Genomic DNA, 24,419 nt, shown 5'->3' with positions numbered 1-24,419 from the left:
GCTGGGAGTCAGCTTGGGATTCTCTCTCTCCCTCCGTCCCTATCCTCCCATTTGTGTGCGCATTCCCCCCCTCTCTCTCACTCTCTCTCAAATAAATCTTAAAAAAAAAAAAAAAAGACAGTTTTGAGAGACTAATTCAACTTCATAACACTAATAAAGGGTGGAGTTAGGCCATCTGATTTGATTCTTTCCACTGTAGTCACAGGAAATTCTTTCCTAGAGATCGCATCTGGGGTACAATCTCCAGCAGCCTTTTATCAAACAAAACACGATATTAACCACTGTTTGCCACTTGCCTGCACCTGTTTCTCTTCTCTTTCATGTTTCAGATTTCCATCTAGACCCCAGTGTTCTCTGATTCCTGTGCTCACATTCGTTCCTCTAGAACCTTGCTTGCATTTACTTCTAAGTGTCTCCTAGCTATACAGTATTTGTCTGCCTTGCATTTTAATATTACAGAGTTTCATTTAACATTATGACATCTCATTTAACATTACCACATCTTAAGAATGAGTTACATTTATTCACTAATCTCTTAAACATTTACTGAGCATCTGCTCTAAGTGAGACATAATCTAGTGGGGGGAAAAGAAAACCCACACTACCTTTCCTTACCAGCCTTTCAAAAATTATTTATTTATTTATTTATTCATGAGAGACCGAGGCAGAAACATAGGCAGAGGGAGAAGTAGGCTTTCTGGGAGTAGCCCGATGTGGGACTCAATCCTGGGACCCCAGGATCATGCCCTGAGCCAAAGGCAGACAGATGCTCAAGGACTGAGCCACCCAGGCATCCCACCTGCCTTCCTTTTAAGGTAATTATATATACTGTATGCTTTCTAATCTTTGAAATTTGGCTTCTGTGGCCTTGAATATGCCTTTTTAACAGACTGTGGGTTCTTCAAAGTTGCTAGCTCCTCATGTTTATTAGAATTACATGATACACTGATGGCTAAATTTTTGAATCATAGAAATGTAGATATGGAAAGACTATAACCTGTCATCGAGGTTGCTTCTCACTATGTAAAGAAAGACTATTTTCTAGCTTGTTGCCAGTATAATTTAAAATGCTCTAGTAATAGACACTGGATAATCTTATATGCTGAGTATGTGGATTTGGTCTAAATGAATATTTCTTTTCAGAATTGTTACAGGATTTTTATAGATGGGCTGGAAGTTATTGTTCTGTGCCAGGTATTTACAGGTGGCAGGTGTGATGGATTTCACAATCTCCCCAAGGAAGCTGTGCTCAACACAAGTCTTTTAGCCCTAATATGAAATCCTGCTTTAGCTGACAAGGTGCACCCCAGCAGCACAGATTTATTGAGACATAAAGTGAAGAAAGATGATTTGCATTCCAACAATGCATTTTATCACTCATTTGAAACTTTTTTTTTTTTCAGATAAAATGGGGAGAATAACTCGGTTTGCTATCCTTGTTGTATATTAAACTCACCTAGGAGGTTATTCAGATAGACTAGTATTTGGACCCTACCTTCTGAGAATCTCATTGAGCTGGTTTGGGCTGAGGTCAGGTTTGTTTATTTGTTTTTAATCCTCCAATGATTTTTTTTTTAAATATACATTTTACACTTAAGTTGAGGACTGCTGGTCTAACTTGTTGTAAGATAAGAGCTAAAGAAATAAATCAATCTGATCGTTGTGTCTCATGTATATTTGATGTAAAACTAGTGTTTGAAATAGGCAAGAACTCGTAGAGAAAAAGCTTTTTCTTCTTCATTCCTGAATCTTCTTGGAAATTGTTCACTTTTCTGGTCCATAATCAGGTGTTTCATCCTCTGTGAACCTTCTCTTGCCAGTCTGGATCCTTTCTTCCCCTTGGGCACACACCGAACCCTGACACTTTCCCGTTTTGTTGTGGTTCTGTGTGGTGGGATCTCTCTCCTTGACCAGACAGAAAGCTCCTTGACATGTTTGAAAATGGCCAGTGTCCATTAAGCACTTACATGTACCAGGCACTATGTTGGTAGACGTAATGTCCCTGTCCTCTTGGAGTATAGAGTTGGAGAGAAGAGATCCATAAGCAGCGTGCTAGGTGCTATCATAGATGGAGGTGGTACTTTTTTAGGGCACAAAGCGTGAACCTCCTGATCTGCTCTGGGTAGAATAGGGTCTGGGACTGGGAAATACTTGGGCCTTTTAAATTCTGAATCTCGGGCAGCCCAGGTGGCTCAGCGGTTTAGCGCCGCCTTCAGCCCAGGGTGAGATCCTGGGGTCCCGGGATCAAGTCCCACGTCGGGCTCCCTGTATAGAGCCTGCTTCTTCCTCTGCCTGTGTCTCTGCCTCTCTGTGTGTGTGTGTCTCTCATGAATAAATAAATAAAATCTTTAAAAAAACATTCTGAATCTCCCTTTAAAAATTTTTTTATCCCCTCCCGCTTTTTTTAAAAAATGATTTTATTTATTTATTCAGGAGAGACACACACAGAGAGAGAGGCAGACACATAGGCAGAGGGAGAAGCAGGCTCCATGCAGGGAGCCTTACGCAGGACTTGATCCTGGAACCCCGGGAAAACAACCCAGGCCAAAGTCAGATGCTCAACCACTGAGCCACTCAGGTGCCCCAAATTCTAAATCCCTTTTGCTTGGCATGTGTTAGGCACCCAACAAACTTTAGTGAATTGAAGACTGAAGAGCTTCTGGGCTGAATACATGAATAAGAGAAGTTAGAAGATAAGGTTTCATTAGCAAGTGTGTGCATGAGTATGTATTTTGGAATGGAAGGGATATTAAGATATGTACTTTTATATTTTCTGGAAGAAGAAAGAGGGGCAATAAAATGCTTTGAAACTCTTTTCTTCTTTCCATCCTTAATAGGAAGTTCTTAAATTCATACTATATTCAAGTGGTAGTAATGTGGCTGGCAGTGGCCACATTCTTTTATCTCCTGCCTGCTTTCCCACCCCTGCCCCCTAAGTAGCGAGGACTCTTGTTTGCTCTGCTTTCCGGTGGCCTGGCTCTCGCAGCGTGCAGCCACCTGAGGAGGCATGTCTTAGAGTTGGACCACATCCTGCCATTGAAGCTCATGGCAGGGGAGTTTCCATCTGAAAAACCGTGACAGGATATGTCCCATGGTTAGGTGCACGTTGCTTCTGGCAGCTTCCCTTAGAAAGGGACAGGTTTTGTTATGGTTTAGAGAGGCCCCCATGTTCAGTTCCAGATTCGAGGGAACTTGGACCTTGTCCAGATGCTTAAATGTGAAGCCATGGTAACAAAAGTTGTGTCCCTGTCCCCAGCTACATACTCAGGATCATGTGAGGAAGGGGATCTAAATGAAGAAATGGTTCCAATTCTCCTGCATTTCATTGTCAACTGGTATCATACTAACACACATTCTCCACATAATCCTCACAACTATCCAGAGAAGAAGTATCATTACCCTCCTGTTACAGATGAGAAAAATGACTGAAGGGCTCCATAATTCACCCACAGTCGTCCAGTGTGGAGGAGGGAAAGGAAGTCAGTGCTCTCAGCTCTTAAAAGACTAAATAGATCAGGTTCAAATTTGCTTAAAGAAAGGGACCTGAGGAAACATCCTGTCCTACCTGGAAGAAAGTCTCAGGAGTACAGAACTTTGGTGCTTCTTCACATGATCCTGAGTATGTAGCTGGGGACAGGGACACAAAATGGATACATGTTCCCATGTTTTGGCTTTGGTTCTCTAACTTCTGTAGACTCCTGGTGCTCTATATAGACCAAGTAGCAAATTTCTTTTGTTTAGCCTAAAATCTAGAATAAGTTTCTCCTTTAGAAAGAAGTGAGCTCAAGGGGAAGAGGTCAGAACCCCTGGATCCATGTTGTTTTATCACGCTGTGATGGGTAGAGCATCCCTAGAAAGGATGCTACCCTTGTGGGAGCAAGTGCTGAACTCTGCTCACCTGGATGAAAATTTCCTTCAGTAGCCTAAAAAAATGTCTTTGCATCTGGCCAGTTACTGATACCATTCTTCCCCTCGAAGGGTGGAGATTCCTTCAGTGCCTTCCTTTTGAAAGTAACATAGTAAACAACATGAAATAATAGAACCTTTAGAAGAGCCATCTAGCAAAGCAAATAAAATCAAAGATGTTTCTGCTAGCCTAAGAGCAACGATTCCACTCTTGGTATTTCTCCAGAGCAAATGATTCCTTTAAACTTCATGAAGCAAATAGGAAGTCATTATATTTGTAGGATGCTCTGAGTAGTCCCTATCAGGCCATCCTGAGTGCTTATAATCAGGCCATCCTGAGGAGATTATATCTTAGCATATCAGCAACCCATTTGTAAAAACCAGAAAAATTCTTAGCTGTGTACATTGGGAGACATAGGCAAGAATATTTGCAGAGGCATTGTTTATAAGAGCGCATGCGCGCACACACACACACACACACACACACACACACACACATTCGAATACAACCTAAATATCAAGAAGGGAATGGATCAAGTGATGATCATGTAGTAGAAAGGAATGAACCAGAACCAGTGTAGCAACATGGATGACTCTCCCATAATGATCAAAATAGTGAGTTGTAAAAGTAAACATACATATTATGCTGTTCATATAGAATTTTAAAATAGGCAAAACAATACTATTTATTGCTTAGGGATATTTACATAAATATTAAAATATATGGAAATGTATGGCATAAATACCAGGAGAGCTGAGGCAGGGGACAGCAGGAGGAGGATGTGTTGATGTTGCCTCTATTTTATTCTGATAGATACATAAATACATGTTGGCTATACATTATACTTTGTTATATATAAAATCAAAAATTAAAGCTGTGAAAGAGTAGTCCCAGATGAGACTGGCAAAGAGAGACAGGAGTAAGATGATGGGGTGCCCTATAGGCCATTTTAAGGTTTAGTTTTTGTTTAGGCATAGAGGGATCCATAGAAAGGTTTCAGGAAGCGTGGGAGTGGTCACGCTTCGGGACACCTTCGGGACACCGACTCCTGCTACTGAGTGGAGATTGGGTTTGTGGAGAGTGGCACAGCCCACACAGTAGAGTGCTTTCTCCTTAAACTGCCATTTTCTCCTGCTTCCAGAATGTTCTTCCTTCCTTGTTCTTTCCATCATCTCTGGCCATACCTCTTCATCCCCATGTCTAATTCCTCTTCTTTCTCAGGCCCGTTAGTGTTGCCGTTTCCGAGAATTTTTTTTTTTAACTTCTTTTCATTTTTTAGGTATATATCTTATTATCATGTATATCCCAACTTCAGTTACCATCTCTTTGCTCTTGATTCTCAAATTTGTTTCTACAACCTAGTCCTTTTTCCCAGCTCTAAACTGCCTACTGGATATTTTTTCTTGACTGTCTCATAATTAAACAAAGTCCAGCATATCTGAGATGGAGTTATTATCTTGTGCAGATGTGCCTTTTTCTGCTGCCCTTTGGCTCTTGGTTAACCATATTGTGAGCTATCCAGTTGCCTGATTTAGAAAACCAGGTATTCAGATCCTCTCTGTCCACTTTCCTCTTTAACTGGTTTTCATGTTAGGCATTAAGGGTAAGGTCTTGGTGCTATGTGCTATGACATATTTAGGGACTCAGGAATGATTACTGACTTGCTGGTCACTTTACTCTGTCCTATTTAGAAGATTTCAGTGATCTCACCACCAGCAAGATAAGATGCGAACTTTAGAGCATTATATCGAAGGCCCTTCTTGATCTGGCTTGTGTGGACTTTTACCATCCTCATCTGCTACCATATTCCTCTCTCACCTCCTTTGCAGTTACAGCAACCCACTTGAAATCCCTGATTGTGCCATATTGCCTTAGGGCTGTGTGCCTCGGTATATGCTGTTCCTTATGCTTAGAATGCCTTTCCTTGCTGTGTTTGGCGACCTCTTGAAGTTTTGTAAGCTAGCCCATTGTAGCACTTGTCTTGCCCTAATTCCTAGTTTATGTGTCTCTTTATCCCCAGTAGACTCTGAACCTCTGAGGTACAGAGGGTGCCTATTTAGTTTGATTTTTTTTTTTTTAATTTGAGAGAGGGTGTGTGCACACACAGTGTGAGGGAAGAGCAGAAGGAGAGGGAGAGAATGTTAAACAGGATCGAGAGGGAGAGAATGTTAAACAGGATCCATGCCCAGCACAGAGCCCAACAGGGGGCTCCATCCCATGACCCTGAGATTGTGACTTGAGCTGAATTCAAGTTGGACACTTAACCACCTGAGCCACCCAGGTGCCCCTCAGTTTTTACCTTCATGTCCTGGCATGTGGCAAAGGCTCTACAAGCGTGTTTAGGGTTGACTCACCCAGTGGACTTCCCCTTTCTCTTTCTGTCCCTGTGCTAGGATTGTTTGAGGTCACTTGTAAATTACTGAAGCAACATTCCAGAGGAAAAAAATACATTGTAAACTCTTAGAGACAAAGAGATCCTCTTTGTCTTCTGCATTCTTAGTATTTTCTACTTTGCTTAGAGAATTATTTATATAGAGAGCAATTTAAGCAAAAATTGCAGTGTTCCCATTCCTGATCTCTGATCTTCCAGGAACTATCTTCATAATCTTTTTTCAATTCCTTTTTTGTCAGTCTTCAAGTTTTCACTCATACTGCCTTCTGCTCATCTCCCAGATGTTTAAACTTCCTTGCTCCTTTAATAAGATGATGATGATGATAATAATAATAAATCTGTCTTCAACACTGTTCCTCATTCTTCCATTGGCAGTTAGTTGTGTGTCCAACTTAGGTCACTGGTGTCAGGGTTATGGTATCAAGCCCCGTGGTGGGCTCTGCCCTCAGCACAGTCTGCCTGAAGACGGACTCTCTCCCTCTGCCCCTCCCCACCATGAGCTTGCTCATTGTGCACACGCGCTCTCTCTCTCAAATAAATAAAATATTAAACAAACAAACAAAAAGAAACCCAGAGATCATTTCAACACTTCCCCCAGAGGGTTAATGGGCTGCTAGGTTCTGTGCACTCAGCCCCTGTGGCATCTTTCATATCATCCTCTACTTTTCATCGGCACTGACAAGGCTTTGGTTGGTTGTTAAGATGCCTCTTTTTTTAAATGCCAAAGGCAGAGTCTGGGTTTTTCTCTTTTATGGATCCAAAGTGCCAGCTTCTGGAGCTTGGCAGATTCAGAGGCTTGGCTGCATATTGGAGTCACCCAGGTAGCTTGGAACATCACTGGTGCCTGGGATCCACTGCCAGAGATGATGCAGTTGGTTCTGGTACAGCTGGACATTGGTGTTCAAAATCTCCATTATTCGGGGGTGCCTGGGTGGCTCAGTCGTTTAGCGTCAGACTCTTGATTTCAACTCAGGTCATAATCTTGGGGACGTGGAATCGAGCACTGTGTCCGGCTCCGCACTCAGTGGAGACTCTGCTTGAGATTCTGTCTCTGTTCCTCCACCCACTCACACTTATGCATGTGTCCTCTCTCACATACATACATACATACATAAATAAATAAATAAATAAATAAATAAATAAATAAATAAATAATGCTTTAAAAAAGTGTCCATGATTCAAAGATGCAGGCTACCTTGAAAGCCATTGCTTCTTAGTTGAAGAAATCAAGTCTCTGGAAGAATGAAAGATGAGAAAATGCTAAATACTTACTGCATAGGAAGAATTTAAAACTAGAGTTAAAGTTGCATTAAAGAAAAATCACACACACACTTCAGATAGTATATGACACAGCTTGGAAATCAAAACAATCTCTATGTGATCAAGAGGGGAATATGTATTTTTCTGGGAATGAAGGGAAAAATCAGAAATGTGAAAGAGTAAAGATACAGTGTCTCAAGATACAAAACTTTAGTTTTTGTGTATATGAAGTAACCAATAAAGTGAAATAAAGAAGCACCTAGAATAATTAGAATATTTCTTTGTGTGGATTGTGTGTGTGTGTGTGTGTGTGTGTGTGTGTGTGTAAAGAATAACTTGTGAATTATTCTGACTTTCTCCTTTATTTTCTAGGAATATTTTGAAGACAATTGCCCTGGGTCAGATGTTGTCCTTGTGTATATGCGGGACCGCCATCACCAGCCAGTACCTGGCAGAAAAATACAAAGTGAACGCCCCTATGCTTCAGAGCTTTATCAACTATTGCTTGCTGTTTCTATTTTATACAGTGATGCTGGCATTTCAGTCAGGTAGGTCAAATGTGGAAATGACCTTTTCAACAAATTATCTTCATAAAAATGTTTGGCTTCTAGATATTTAGAAAATAAAATGTGAAGTAAAGCCAAAAACAGGAAATTATTTTTTCATAGAAGTTAGTAGAAAAGTATGAATGCTATGAAAATAGTGACTGGACATTTATGTGTAATTCTCTGAAATTGTTGATTAAAACAGGAAGCACCAAACTATTTCAGAAGTTGTCAAAAAAAAAAAGAAAGGCACTGGGGTGCCTGGCTGGCTCAGCACAGGATTCTTGATCTTAGGGTAGTGAGTTTGAGCCCCATGTTGAATGTAGAGATTACTTTAAAAAAATAAAATTAAAAAATAAAAATACAAAAAAAGTGTAGATGCCATTATGAGTTAGGTTATTGTTTTTCTCCTGTGGTTGATACAGTTAAGAGAAAATACAAAAAAACCCTTAAAAAGAGGCTCACTCTGCAAAATATGTATTTCCAGCCAAGTGGAGAATGTTAAATGGAACGTCAGTTGCATGTGGATCCAGTCTGTGTTGTGAGAGAAACAAAGACAAAGAATTGGCAAGGAATTAACATCTTTAGCACTGGCTTTTTCTTTTTAAGAATTTATCAGTTTTTTTTTTTCCCAAGTTTTATTTATTTTAGAGAGAGAAAGTACATGCATACAAGCAGCGGGAGGGGCAGAGGGTGAGAATCTCCAGCAGACTCCCCACTGAGCCTGACATGGGCTCCATCCCACCACCCTGAGATCACCACCTGAGCCGAAATCAGGAGTCAGAGGTTTAACCACCTGAGCCACCCAGACGCCTGGGTGAAATTGTTTTAGAATCATAGAATTATGATTTCTAGCTAGCTAGAAAATGGGAAAAGCTAGATTCTGGCCAATATTATTGTGTCAAGCATCATTTTAATTGTTTAATGCATTTTGGTTATGTGTTACCTCACTGGATCCTCCCAAGGAAGCAGGTAGGTGTGACTATTATCTCCACTTTGCAGATGAGGAAACTGAGGCATGTAGCACCTAGGTGACTGGCTGTGAGTCATATAGGTGGGATGTGGTGGAGCTGGGATCCAGCCCAGACAGCCTGCCTCTGAGCCCCACTGTCCCCACTGCTCTGCACCAGGAGCTACTAGTCCTGGCAGACATCCTTCCCGCAAGGATAGAGCAGGACTCATGAAATAGTCCTTCATGAGAATAAATGATATGAAATTGAATTCAGAAATGTGAAGACGATGGGTATAACCCAAACTGATCGAGAAGGGCAGACCTTCCATTTTCATCACTTTAAGGTCTGTAACAAATGAGTAGTGTTTGCGAATCATATGTAATGTGAACCTGGGTGCATCAGTGGTGTTCCAGTGTCGGGATTGGTGATTGACTTTTGAAAGAAAGTGGAAACCAGTTGTGGGAGGGGGAAAAACTTCTTATGGGGAAGGTGTCAAATTTGACAAGAGCTTCGGGAGTTGGAAGTAGAATTGGACACATGGTTGATAGCTTTGGACTTTGCTCCTCTGTAAGCATTGGCCTTAGGAGAAAGTCAGTGTGACTCATAAATATATCGGTGAGGTCTCCCCAAAGGGATGGTTGGTGGGTACCTGCCATGCCATATTGTGTTGAGGAAGACTAACTTTGTATTTTCAGATGTTCCTGCTAATTGGGCTTTAATGATAATTATTTGATTATGATTCCCACTTGTAGGTTATTATTATTATTATTTTTTACCATAAAGCCTTCTCATATCTGTGCTAACTATATAGCTCCTGCCTACTAGATTCTCAAAAGGAGTGAATTGCTGTTAAACTTGAATAAAGTAGAATTTGGGAGATAAAAGGTGTTTCTTCAAGGGTCCCACCAAGTCTTTTTTTTTCCAAACCCATCACTGACTTAATTTTCTCTTGAAAGCACATCTCTTCCAAAAGAATGACCATGTATAGAGGTTAAATAACCAATGAATTCATAAGAAAACATGAGATTTTTTTTTTAGAATAATCTGTGCTTGTCAGAAATGACAGCATCCAAACCCATACCTGGATATTATATTTCTGTTACAGTAGGAAAGGAAATCTAATCACTTTTGTCCTATTTACTTTGTCTCTGGTGTTTTCTTTAAACACTTGATCTATGCTGACAGCTTGGGTCTCAGAAAAAAATGCTATTGTAGGCATTTTGGTTATAAGTAATGGAAATTAGGAGTGGCCGCATTCAAAATACATAGTAAACCCTTGCTTTGACTCTTCAATCTCTAAATTAACCTACCTAGCATCATTTTCAAGTCACATGTCCCAACCCAAGTTTCTTTAATCCAGGTGGTGATAACCTTTTGTGCATCTTGAAGAGAAAATGGTGGAAATATATCCTGCTTGGACTAGCGGACGTGGAAGCTAATTACCTGATCGTCAGGGCATACCAGTACACGACTCTCACCAGCGTCCAGGTAAGGCGGCATCCTCTGACCAGTGTGGGTTTTCCAGGTTCAAGAAAAGAATCTGAACCCATATGTGCTAACCGAATTTTATTGAAAACCTGTTCCTTGCAGAAAACCTAAACATAGGTGGATACTATCTGTTTCTTCATGGAGCATATGTGCTAATGAGTAAAACTTCCTGGAATTAGTGAAAATGTATACAAGTTAATAGGTTCCCAAACTGCCAATGCTGTTGCAGAAGAGAACAGCTTCTACCAAAATAAGCATAAATATTTAGTTGGCAATTGATGCTATGATGTTGACAAGAGTTCTTTTTTAAGTTTGCCTAAAGATGGCATATCAAGGGAATATACTTTTGTGCTACAGACCAGTAGGAAGTTTTCTAGGAAAGTAGATATTCAGTACAAAGGAACCATTGAGATCACTGGAAGGAAACTTGTAGATATCTGGGATAGAGATTAAGCATCTTGGGTAGCCAGAGGTAAAACTGGTATCCCTGTTCCTTTTTTAGGTTTATTCTGGCTGGATTGAAAGAAAAATGTTCCTGCAGAGCAGAACTTTTTAATTCAATGTTGAGAAGACTGATTCAGTTGTCTTAATATTAGCAGACTCTGAGCTGTATCATGACACTGACTCACCACTGCTAACAATGAAATGGTTTAAGAAGGGAGGTGAAGGTGAGAGACTCTGATACCAGGTTTAGTCTTCACAGTATAGTAAATCTGCAACTTTTGGGTGCATCAGTTTTCTCATTAGGAAGCAGAGATGTCCTTATTTCATCTCTGGAAAAATTGTAGTATAATGAGACTTATTTGACTTGGAAGACATAAGGATTGATGAAAATTCAGTACTGTCCCAGCATGAATATACATTAAATGCTACTGTTATTGGAAATGCATCATATTAAATATTTCCTCTTCTGTAACCTGGTACTATTTTTTTTTAAGGTTTTATTTATTTATTCATGAGACACACACACACACACACACACACACACAGAGGCAGAGACACAGGCAGAGAGAGAAGCAGGCTTCATGCAGAGAGCCTGATATGGGACTCAATCCCAGGACCCCAGGATCATGCTTTGGGCTGAAGGCAGATGCTCAACTATTGAGCCACGCAGGCGTCCCAACCTTGTGCTGACTTGTGCTAAGCATTGTCTTCATCAGACCTTTTGGTTTGGGGAATTATGCGTTCAGACAGATATCAACAGGAGGCACGCAGACAACCCAGCATTCATAAAAATTAAAGCCAGAAGTTATCTAAAGGATGAAGTTAATCACAAATAGGATTACGTGTGCTTTTAATTATGGGTACTAAGCATATATGTATGTAGACGATGGCATTGTTCTAGTCACATCTACCCTCCTAATCTCATATGCAATTTAATTGCTTGATTATAATTCCCAGAAACTTTGGTTGCTTGATGACCAATGATTGTCAGTTTTGAATTGGTACAAGGTCTAAACATAGCTAAGCAAAAACACTTACAGTTGGTCTTTGTGACTGAAGTCCATGCCTTATTATTGAAAACAATTTCTTTGGGCATCTGGGTGGCTCAGTCAGTTAAGCATCTGCCTTCAGCTCAGGTCATGATCCCAGGGTTCTGGAATCAAGCCCCACATCATGCTCTCTGCTCAGCGGGGAGTCTGCTTCTCTCCTGACCCCCCCCCCTGCTTGTAATCTCTCTCATGCTCTCTCTCTCAAATAAATAAAATCTTAAAAAAAAAAAAGAGAGAGAGAAAAAAAAAACAATTTCTTTCATTCTAGCCTCTTAGAAGAACCTAAGCATTTGGTTGTCAAAAGTTAGGTGCTTTTGATCCTCGCAAGGAGTATATTATAAAAAGGGCATCTAAGAGCTAATGCTCCCTGCTGCAGTGGGTGGTGACTGTCACTGGGATTCCTTAAGCTGATTCTCTGTTTGGGTAAATCTGCGGGGCAGGTGGAAGCTTGCCTCAGGGGGTCTCTGAACCTCCTCCTTAAGGATTCCTTCAGAGATTCTGTAATTGCAGCCACTGATGAAGTTCATGACATGGCCATTGGCACTGCGTGGACTAGGGCTCCCACTTGACGGCCACTTCTGCTCATTCCCCACCCACAGCCAGCTTCTCCTCCATTGCATTTCTCTGGTCTTTCTAGAACACAATACTTTTTGAAGCCCTGTCCTCCATTCTCTAAGGCTTAATTCAATCTCACTTTCTCCTCTGTGCACTATCTCTAATAAAGTATTTCTAACAAAGTCTAACTCATTTTGTATGTATGCCTCCCCTACCCGAGGGTCTTAGTACCTTGCCTACTGTGGCTGAACAATAATTTTTAAAGATTAAATTAAGTAGGGAGGCTCTTGGGGCTGAAAGCATCAAAGAGAAGACATCCATCACCAATAGTACAGGTGAAAAGGGGAATCGATATAGATAGATGGCTGAGTATACTGGATATCAGATGAAAAGTTGTGGAACTTTATGGTAGGAAGGGACCTGGGGGATCATTTGTCTGATCTCTTCATTTCATACTGTCACGCCAAGGGACTCAGAGTGCACACAGCTGGTCAATGGCAGGATGACACAGGCGGCTCCCTTATATGGCCACCTACTGCCCACCAAAAATCGTTAAAAATAGAACAAAAAAATTTTTTTAGAGATTTTATTGATTTATTTGGCAGAGAAAATGATTTATTTGGGGAGCAGGAGAGGGAGAAGCAGACTCCCCACTGAACAGGGAGCCCAATGCAGGACTTGATCCCAGGACCCTGAGATCATAACTTGAGCCGAAGGCAGATGCTTCCACCCACGGAGACTCCCAGCCGCCCCCCAAAATAGAACAAATTTAAGTTTGATTTTAAGACACAATTTAAGGGTAGGGAATCTCCTGTGAGAGTTTTGAGAGTGACCTTTTTTTACTTTTTATATTTAATGACTTTGTTAAGTCATTATGGCTGGATTGTGCTGGTGTCTTCAGGGACAGACTGTTATCATTTGCATCGTTTTATGGTTATTCAGGCAGGCTCAGTAAACCACTTAGGGGATTAGAGTTCTGCCTCTGGAATAAATAAGGAGGCAAGGTGCCCGGCCTCCAACAATGGCATTGCTTGAAAGGCAATCAGTCAGCAGCTATGGACGGGATCAAACAGGCTGCTGGAGATTTAGGGCCTGCCCTGTCCAAAACTAGACAGATACAGAGGGAGTCAGAGACAAGGTTAAAAAAAGAACAGCAGGAGATATAAAACGGGTTCAGGAATGTTGTTAGTATGCGGAATATATTTTATCCTTGATTTCACTTCACAAAATCTGTGAATTCAAGAATGGAGTGAATATAATCTCCATTTTCCCTTTATCTTACAAGTGATTTTGAATTCATTGTGATTTTGGCACTGCCTTTTAGGCTGGCAGTATCAGAGGTATAGCAAGTATTTTCTGGACCCACAAACAACAGGTGATGGAGGAATGAATATACGTTGAAGATGTACGAGAGGATTTGCTGTGAGCTAGGGTGGGGTTGGACACTTTGTCCAGGGAGACGGCGTCTTTAGCCTTTCTGACGATCACCTGCATTTCTTAGTGGCACTCAGCCCAACTACAATTAAGTATCTGCTTGCTTGACTATTTAGTCTGTCTGTCTAGCCTTTTGCATGCTCCTGAGGACTGGGCTGTGTCCCTCCTGTTTTCTACACTCCAGCTCTTCTCTTCATGTGTCCCACATGTGAGATGCGAAAGTATTCGTTGAGTGAGTGAGCTGGTGCAGGAGGGAAGGCAGGTCAGCCTCCTGGGCCTAAGGATGAATGCACAGCACAGGCTGTCAGGCAGGATTCCTGGGGTCCTCAGCTGGTTCTCCCACTTCTTCCAAATCTATAGGATTTGAGGGCAGCTCATTTCACCTGTCTGTGCCTTTGTTTCCCTCATGTGTAAAAATGGGTATTGTGATTTCAATCTCACAGGGTTGTGAAGATTCAAAGAGTTAATCCAGGTAAATCACTGAATGAAATATCCAGAGCTGGCAGTAATCAGTGCTAATTATTATTTACCCATCTTTTAGCCAAGGACGGATGCCTGAAGCTGTTTGTTTTTCCTTCCCTGCAGCTTTTGGACTGCTTTGGGATTCCTGTGTTGATGGCTCTCTCATGGTTTATCCTTTATGCAAGATACAGAGTGATCCACTTCATCGCTGTGGCTGTTTGTCTGTTGGGTGTGGGGACGATGGTTGGTGCAGACATACTAGCAGGGAGGGAAGACAACTCAGGTGAGGCTGTGGTACTCATTTCCCGTTCAGTTCACAGAAAAAAGTTTTACTCATGTTTTTACTTTTCTGTTGAAAAGATATATGGCAAAAGACAGAAAACATGTCCTGGTTAGACTGTCTTTTAAGTTTTACTTTCAGATTTACTTGCTTCTGCTATGGAAACCTCTTCCACAAAGCACACTTCATGTTCCTCCTCACCCATGGTCCTTGCTCATTTTTGTCACACTAAATAGTTTTGTTTTGTCTCATGAGAGAGAAGTGTCTTTAAATATTTGCAGTAGTCTTCTTTTGGTCCATACATTTAGATTAGCTACTGGAAAACCTACTGTAGGTTCTTGGGTTTTTATCAAAAGGAAACTTGGTATGACTTCTTTTCCAGTCGCTCTGTGCGTGAACACTTGGACATTCTTTGGGTCAAAGTTCAGGCAATTGATGGTATAAAATCTAAAAACAGTCTTTGAGTTCATAGTGAAGGGAGTGACTTCACTGTGTCCTTTGAAGGACAATTCCCTTGACCACCTCACTTCCTTCTCTGTAGTTTTTAGTGAATTCCCTTCCATAAATTCCATTAATTTCTATGTCATAGAATCGTTTCCTTACATTATCGTATGTACTCCATCTTCCAGTCTCATTGTCTCCTAAGGGGTCAAAACATGAAACATCACAGCAGGATTGTGCCAGGAAGTGAGAGGAGGAGTTAGAGTCCTTAAATGTCCAGAAACCAGGGTTTCTCCTTCTGTAAAATCTTATTTAAATGAATGCTAACCAGATGAACTCCCAGAAACAAGCTAGAGCAGATCCCCTACAGTGATACCTTCTACCTTTCTGTGTCTTATCTTCCTGTAGGTAGTGATGTACTGATTGGTGACATCTTGGTCCTTCTTGGAGCATCCCTCTATGCTGTTTCCAACGTGTGTGAAGAATATGTTGTGAAGAAGCTGAGCAGACAGGAGTTTTTAGGGATGGTGGGCTTATTTGGGACACTCATCAGCGGCATACAGCTGTAAGAGTCTAAAATCTCCTTTAAAAACCAAAATAAGCACATATATGGTACATGATTACTTTCCAGCTACTAATATTCATTGTTGATTTGGCCCCCATTCCCATTTGAAATCAGTAACGTGTAACCAGCTGTTAGAAGATTCTCGAAATAGCAAGGATTTTGCCTCATTTTCCATGTGTGTGCAATGCTTAGGATTTCTGCTTACAGTGTGGTAGAGGCATTACCAGTACAGACTTTATTTTTCAATTATTTCCAGAAAATAGTAGCTCCCTATTCAAATGGAAAACATAATGCCATGCTGGCTGCTATTGGAAAAGTGCTTTGAAGGGTGTCAAGCATGTTTGTGGGCTCCTTTGTTTTTATTCTTTGTCACTTATATTAAAGATATTTATTTTTATACCCTAAGAAAAATTTAAAAGTCAACATAACTCCTCACCTTAGCTGAAGGATAGCAAATAAAATGCTTATAAACTAGTGAAAATGAGTATTTGGATCTCTCGTTGACTTCTTGTTTTAATCTTATAGATTGATCGTGGAATATAAGGATATTGCCAGCATTCAGTGGGACTGGAAAATTGGTACGTACATAAATGATCATCTTTTTTTTTTTTTTTTGGTCAGTATCCTTTCCTCCAAGTGACAAAAACATACGTTGAGAAATAAATACTTCATTTAAGTAATATTTAACCTTTACGTAAAATCACAGAGTAATTCGATACACAGAGAACTCCAGGGGTTTATAGTGAGTTTTCTCTGAAAATGAACCCCCACAGGAGTTAATTCTTAATCTTTACCTTCAGGAATAGCTTTTCTTTACTAGGAATTCTGAACAAGGCTGACCTTTGGTCACACCGACTTTCAATTAGATCTGCATGGCAAGTCTTCAAACTTCGTGTGCAGCTTGTCTGCTTGATGTAATCTGTGAAACATTAACCCAAATAATGTGATGGCGTGTCATCACCCACCACCTTCCATTATGACTCTCGCCTCATATTCCTGGGCATCTGCACAAATAAATAATGTAGAAAACAGTGGTGGAACAGTTAGGAAAGACTCGAGCCACTTAATGGTGGGTGGAAAGAAGTTAAAAATAGTCTGTAAAATGTCATTGAAGTTCATATGCTGTGCTTGGATAATTTAATTCAATTAAGTAACTTTGGATTGCCAGAGTGTGTGAGAGTGTGAGTGGGGTGGGGGTGTTGAATATGGGGGTGGAGTTGAAAGAGTGGTTGTGGACCTAAATAGCAAGGCCCCTCTGTGATGAGCTGGGTCCTGAAGAGGGTGGTTACACTGTGCTTTCTGGAAGTGCTCAGTTTAATGAGATGAACAAAAGATAATGGATCTAACAGCCAGCTGCCTTGGATGAATAAAATTACTTTATTCTGAATCAGGTTACACAAATCATGTCCAACCAGTGAACCAGATAAAAGCACACGAGAGATACTGGGTGATTTTTCTTAGTGATCCTGGTTTCAGGATCACTGGTTGGCCTTTTATCCCGGCGTCCCGCTGCCTGGGGTGGGTGGATGAAGTGGCAGCCAGAGCTGTTAGTAACGCCATGAGCAAGTCCATGGCCTTCACCATCTAACACCCTGTTGCAATTTTGAAGTCCTTCCTCTGTGTCATATCTGGTTATTATTATTTTTTTTCCCCAAGCACTTTCTGTGTCTCATGTGCAATGCTGAGCGTTAACAAAGTGGCTTTGTATATGGTGTGTTAAAGGATCAGGGAATTTCTCCCGTAATTTTAAGTAAGTACTCCACTTTTTTTCCCCATAGCCCTGCTGTTTGTGGCGTTTGCCCTCTGTATGTTTTGCCTATACAGCTTCATGCCACTAGTGATTAAAGTCACTAGTGCCACTTCTGTCAACTTGGGCATCCTGACAGCCGACCTCTACAGTCTTTTCTTTGGACTCTTTCTGTTTGGCTACAAGGTAAGCAAATTGAACATGTTCAAAGAGGAACACTTGCTTGGTCTAAAAGAAGTAATAGGTGTCTTTAATATTTTAGATCCAAAAATAAAACCTATCTTGCTGGCAAGAATTTCATTGGACAGTCCACACTCCAGGCAGATAGCATCTTATTAGTGTTATAAGAGTTTTGATGTTACTTCTGAAGGGGGTCTTGGGTACCCTCAAGGTCTGGGGAGCACACTTTCAGAACTGCTACACTGGAGTCTTTCTTTAGTATACCTTCAGTGAATGCTTGTTGACCACCTTGGAACAAATAAGTTAGAATATTGACTGTTGCTTGATACATTTCTTTGTCCTTGTAAAAATTTTGTATCCAGGCAGAAATTGTTTGGCACTGATTTACACTATTCCCAGGAACTGGCCATGAGCTCACAATGCCTAGTTCAGTGAGTTCTCAGAAATTTTTGCTTAACAAGCATAGACCATTTTGCCTTGCAAGGTTACAGAAACTGGGTGTTATCTTTACAAACTTGCTGGTTAAGGTATTCCTGAACTAAGACCGGAGGAGTATTTATAGCTTTTTAGTAGCATCATTAAAAAGTAACAGATGCAGAGAATCAGAGAAATGATCTGACAGGCCCAGGTTTTTCTCTTTTTGAATGAGAACAATTGCTGAGGGCTGCAAAGTGAGCCTTAGAAGTGAGCTGTGGTGCTGTGCTCGCATTTCAGGTGGCCGCCACTAGGGGATGATGGTGTTTCTACTCTACGGTGAAGCTTAGTGGTGATGGGTTATCTATGGGACATACGGCCCCACTCACCTGCGCTTTTTTCTTTTTAAACCCAGTATATTGATTTAGCTTTAGTAGTTTAACTTCTTCTAAGTAAAATAGTATCCAGGTGGGAAGGAGGAAGTAAGGTTACAGAAATAAAAGCTTTGAAGGGAAAGTATACCTGCCACTACCTATTGTCAGCTCCCTTCTGTAGATATTTGCTCTTTCGCTGCTCTTAATGTTTTTTTTTTTTTAATATTTTATTTATTTATTCGTACGAGAGAGAGACAGGCAGAGGGAGAAGCAGGCTCCATGCAGGGAGCCTGACGTGGGACCCGATCCCGGGTCTCCAGGATCACACCCTTGGCTGAAGGCAGCGCTAAACCGCTGAGCCACTGGGGCTGCCCATCACTGCTCTTAATGTTAACATGCAAAAGCCTTTTTGTGTGTCATTTTTTTGACTGTGTAACTTTAAACTGTTATTCTCAAAATTAGAGCATGCAAACTTTCAGTTCTTTCTCAGTTCTTTTGCCTTACGTATTTTTGTCCCTGCATGTCTAGCAGCTCACTCTTAGATCAGATTTGATTGTTTTTGTTCAAAGGCCGTTTCAAGACTTGTAGACCAAAGGGGAAGTCTTGTGTGATCTTTAGAGTAAATTACAGAGGTGGAAAACCATTCAGAGCTTAAAGAAGAGACCTGGCATTTTAGAAACAGTTTTTAAAGACAAAATTATAAGCCCAATATACTACCAGTTCTTAAAATTGTAGTATCTACAATAACTTTGGCTCTGATTTTTTATTTTTTTATTTTTATTTATTTATTTGTTTATTTATTTCATGAGAGACACACACAGAGAGAGGGAGAGACACAGGCAGAGGCAGAAGCAGGCTCCCTGCAGGGAGCCCGAAGCAGGACTCGATCCCAGGACTCCGGGATCACACCTTGAGCCAAAAGCAGATGCTCGACCGCTGAGCCACCCAGGTGTCTCCTGGCTCTGTTTTTTTTTAAATGGATGGATGAAAAAGAAGTTTAAGAATTTCCATACTCCTCAGTGTCAGACTCTGCCTCCTCTGAAATTGATCTTGAAACAATACTGACCAAAGTAGCAACAAGAAACTTCCTGTATAAATCCAGACACAGGGACGCCTGGGTGGCTCAGCAGTTGAGGAGAGGGCTGTGGCTTTGGAGAGGGCTGTGGCTGTCCCATTCCTTAAAAAGCTGTAGAGTCTTACGGTTAAGAAATAATTGAGCATCTTTAAAAAAACTAACGTGGGGAAGCCAGTGATGACTCACAGAAGCTCAGAGCTGAAGATGACCAGCACTGTACTTAATATTCATTTCAAAACCCTATTTAGTTCCTCCTAATTTGGGGACAGTATCTGTTTTTTTTTCTTCTTTTTCTCTTCCTCTCCTCTCCTTTTCCAATCTGTTGTGTTTTCCTACTGTTTTTCTTTGTCATCCCTTTATTAGAATTCCTTTTAGGCATTAGAACTCTTTGGGGGCATACTATGAAATATTTATTTAAAAATATCTTATTGGCTTGACCAAAAATAGTGTGCTCTATTCTTTTTTTTTTTTTTTTTTTTAAGATTTTATTTATTTGAGAGAGAGCATGAGGAGTGGGGAGGACACAGGGAGAGGGAGAAGCAGACTCCCCCTTCTGAGTGGGGCACCCAACGCAGGGCTTGATCCCATAATCTTGAGATCACGACCTGAGCAGAAGTCAACCGACTGAACCACTCAGGTGCCCCAGTATATGCTCCGTTCTTAACTTTAAAATCAGATTAGCAAGACCATTCATCAATTTGAGTTTACTGTTTCAAGGAAAAGAAATGATCCTAGGCATTTAATTATACATTATTTTCCTTAACTTTTACTACATCATCCTTGGTCAGTCTTTAGCTTTTCTCTTTCTGTGTTTTATCTTTCATGCTGTTGAAAACAAATATTAATTTCCTTAATACTTGAACTTTTGTATGGATCCTCAGTTCAAATCAGAGCAAATAGAGTGTATAATATTATTTATTTGAACTTTGGGCATATGTCAGAATGCCATTTTCAGTATAATACACAATGAATTGATGTTTTATCTTCACTGCATTTTGCCCTGTATGGTTGTTTTCCTGAAAAGGGGGTGGGTTGGAGAAGGTCACCAGGAACTCCTGTCTGTCCTTGTGGTGTGTCTGTCAGAATGGGCTCTTGCTGCAGCCAGAGCTGCTGGGAGCAGAGAGTGTAGGAGATTCCTCCCACAGAGCATCGTTCCCTGTGGTCTTCTGGCCTGTACCCTCTCTGGGTTTGAGACTTTTCTGAAAAACGATGTCTCATGAGCTCTAAAAACCTGCATCTACCCAGTCCACCTTAAATTTGATTGTGTAGGGATGCCTGGGTGGCTCAGTGGTTTGGCGCCTGCCTTCAGCCCAGGGTGTGATCCTAGAGTCTCGGGATCGAGTCCCACATGGGGCTCCCTGTGTGGAGCCTGCTTCTCCCTCTGCCTGTGTCTCTGCCTCTCTCTCTCAAAAAATTGTGTAACACTGGTCTCCTGAAAGATAATTTATTAAACTTTAACAACATGGATTTTATGGCATAGCACACATGAAGGGTTGTTGGGGACTTGTCACCTCTGTACATCCACATTTTATCTTAGGTGTTTCTCTGTTTCATACCAGTACTTCATATGCGGTACTTCGGGTCTGAAATTGGCTCTGTCATGGTATTCATGCTGACCTTTGATTCTCTCCCCTAAGTGGGACTGGTTGCAAGGTGAAAGTACAGTTGGACTATCACAGAGAAAGGCAGAAGTTCCATTTCCTAGAGATCCAAGGATCCACTTGGCTGATGTGGCAGGTGATGTTGTCCAAAACCATGCATTGACCAGTATACACACGGGAGGGCTTGGGGCAACTTTCTCCTTAGGCAGCTTTCAGAAAAAAGATGATGAGAAGGGAATCCTTAAAGCAGAGTTGGCAAAGGCAGCAGCAACCATGTTTATCAGAGACTGTGATCCATAGTCTGTTCTTCTCCTAGTTTTCCGGGCTCTACATCCTGTCCTTCACCATCATCATGTTGGGGTTCATTCTGTACTGCTCCACCCCGACACGCACAGCTGAGCCTGCAGAGAGCAGCGTGCCGCCCATCACCAGCATTGGGATCGACAACCTAGGACTAAAGCTTGAGGAGACCCTGCAAGAGATACATTCTGCCGCCTTGTAGCTGGAGAAGGAGATGCCCTCCCAGGTTTCCCCGGGAAATGGGGGGCTATCACTGGAGGCAGGCTGAGCCTGCTAACCCGGAGGGGACGCTTGGAAAATTACTACCTGGGGAACGAGCACTGCAACACTGGATTGCATCCAGGGGTTAGATTTTACAAAGGAATACAAATAATGTATCAAAAGTAGAAAGATGAAAATAGAGCAGAAGGCAAGATGGCTAGGATTGCGTTTCTGTGGGTTTGAGGATCCATCCCTGCTAGCGTCAGGGAAATGGGGTGCCCCACACGGTGGGGCATGATCCAGCCTTGAGACAGAGCCGGGAGCAGGTTGTCCACTGGGCTGACCAGTCGGGATTGGGCAGTCCAGGGTGGTCGTGGAGTAGCTTTCCACCGTTGGAGGCTTTTGGCTTTTGTCTTGCTGAGGTAGTCCTTGTCCACAAGCCTTGTGGCCTTTATGCCACATCAAGTCTGCTGATTGATTGCATATGGCAGCAAAATGGGTGGAGTAGCACTTGAGAAATCCTGAGAAACAAGTGTACCATAGAAGCTAGAAAGAGGGTGGTGCAGAAAACCTAGGGACCCTCTCTGCATTGTTCTCTATACTACTTCTCACCAAATATTTATAATGTGCCATGAGATTTTTATGATACTTCTTCAATACAAAGTGCAAGCATGTAGCATCATTATATCAACTACCACTCTGCCACTTTACAAAAACTCTGTATGTAAACTTTTTTTAATGTAATAAAGAAATCGAGAGTAAGTGTTCATGTTATTAAAAATTTTTGATTTCATGGAAGTACAGTCATTGTGTGGTTTCTTTGACTAACCAGTTCCCCTTCTGGATTTTCAATGACTTAATAATATATTAGGATTTCTTCATAGGCAACTTTTCAGAATCATGTCTTCTGTAAGGTAATGCAGACCCATCCCGGGTTAAGTTGGGATGGAGGGGATTTCAGAGCGAGCCCACAATCTTTAGCTGGAATAAACTTTTTATTTATTTTTAATTTTTAAAGCTTTTTAAAAAATATTTTGTTTATATGAAAGGGCACAAGCAGGGGGATTGGCCGGCAGAGGGAGAAGCAGGCTCCCTACTGAGCAGAGAGTTTGACATGGGGCCCATCCCAGGACCCTGGGATCATGGCCTGAGTGGAAGGCAGACGCTTGACTGACAGCCACCCAGGCACCCCCTTGGGCATTTATTAAATGAACTTTGTCTTTGGTCAAAGTTAAAAACATTTAAGGGAAGACCTCAAGTAAGGCCTTTTGTGCAGGCATATACAGGCAGTATTATCCTGCCCTGCTCTACTGTTTCTCGAACCTGAGCATCCTAAATTAACACTTAGAATTCAGTGTTCCAGAGAAGCAATGCTGTGAATGACAGTCGGCAATTAATAGTACTGCAAAGCTGTGCATCCTGGTTTAAATAAGTTTGTAAAGACTGAGAGTTTCACCAGTCTCTATAATAACCACTTTCATGGAAAATGTACTTTCAAACATCTGGCTCACCTACAAGCTTTTGAAACATAACACATTCTTAAGCTGAGAACCTCTCCTAAATTCTTTTCCAGCCTATTAGGACAATATTGATTTTTCAATATGTTCTTGTAGATATTCATGCCATTAAAAAAAAAAAAGCCCCTGCTGAATAGTATAATAGGGCTGCTGGATTGTTCCCTCATGTTGTATAGAGGTAATAAATTGTGCATTTGGCCTGTGGTCATGCCGGAAGAAGAGTGCTGGGGTCGTTTCACTGCGCTTTGAAGGTAGGTTCTCCTGTGGACAGACGGCGACCCGACCCCCGTCTCACCTTCCCGGGCCCCGCCCCCCACGTGTTCTCCACGGCTTGTCCAGCAGGTGGCGCTTTAACAGGTGGAACAAGACCTGTGACCTGAACCGTCCTCTTTCATCTTCGCCTCCGCAATGCCCCATTAAATCAGCATGTTTTGTTTTCAAAGAGGGTGTTGCGATGAGTGCCCTCGGCAGGGCACCGTCTCTGATGCGCAGCCAGAGGATGGCGTTCCCAGGCACCGAAGCCAGGGCTCCTTGCAGGGCCCGCGCTCCTGCTCCTGCAACCCCGAATGCCGAGGGGCTGGCCGCCCGGGCCCTGCTGAGCCAGCACAGCGCCTTGGCAGAGGAGGTGGGAAGATTTTCGTGCAAAACCCAGCCTGTTACTGCAGGTTTCCCTGCAGCCCGGAGCCTGCCCTTTCGAGAAGCTGTCTGCCTAGTCACGACTCTCTCTTCTGTCATTATTATGGTGATGTGCCATTTTCATCCACATTTAATCACTTAGTATCTGGACATATCCTCAGCCCTCAAAAGATATCCATAAATCAGGGAAATTCAGCAGATAGCCACTTAGCTGATTAAAAGGCAAGAGATTTATGAGGAAATTAATGCTGAACATGCGGTTCTCCGTAGTCTTTGGGCGCTTTGAGCGTCCAGCAGCCAGAGATGCTATCCCCAGGGGCGTCCGGGCTCTTTAGAACAGCAGAATTTTTACTTGTAGGATTTAATGTCCCAAATGTTTGTTTGGACACTTTATTTCGATATTGTCTAATTTGAGCAATTAAAAAAAAAGATTTTATTTGAGAGAGGGGGTGGGGAGGAGTAGAGGGAGAGGGAGAAGCTGAAATCACGAGTCGGTTGCTCAACAAACTGAGCCACCTAAAGTGCAGATACTGGGTGCCTGGGTGGCTCAGTGGTTGAGCATCTGCCTTCAGCTCATCATGATCCCAGAGTCCTGGGAC

The 24,419-nt window shown here is 41.8% G+C and overlaps 1 protein-coding gene across 3 annotated transcripts in view; it reads left to right on the top strand.

The window, feature by feature from the left end:
• SLC35F2 (solute carrier family 35 member F2) overlaps positions 1-22,465 on the top strand; it is a 50,518-nt gene extending 28,053 nt beyond the window's left edge. For all 3 annotated transcript variants that reach the window (XM_072821824.1, XM_072821825.1, XM_072821826.1), the window contains 7 exons: positions 7,932-8,107; positions 10,418-10,545; positions 14,613-14,772; positions 15,619-15,775; positions 16,301-16,353; positions 17,554-17,708; positions 21,483-22,465. In XM_072821824.1, coding sequence (XP_072677925.1) covers positions 7,932-8,107; positions 10,418-10,545; positions 14,613-14,772; positions 15,619-15,775; positions 16,301-16,353; positions 17,554-17,708; positions 21,483-21,668 — 1,015 coding nt within the window. In that variant the 3' untranslated portion in view covers positions 21,669-22,465. The remainder of the gene's footprint in view (positions 1-7,931; positions 8,108-10,417; positions 10,546-14,612; positions 14,773-15,618; positions 15,776-16,300; positions 16,354-17,553; positions 17,709-21,482) is intronic.
• The last annotated feature ends 1,954 nt before the right edge of the window (positions 22,466-24,419 follow it).

This window comes from Canis lupus, chromosome 3, assembly GCF_048164855.1.
Source record: "Canis lupus baileyi chromosome 3, mCanLup2.hap1, whole genome shotgun sequence".
NCBI lineage: Eukaryota > Metazoa > Chordata > Mammalia > Carnivora > Canidae > Canis > Canis lupus.
Note: the sequence above shows the minus strand (reverse complement) of the source record. Positions and strands in the feature narration are given on the sequence as shown.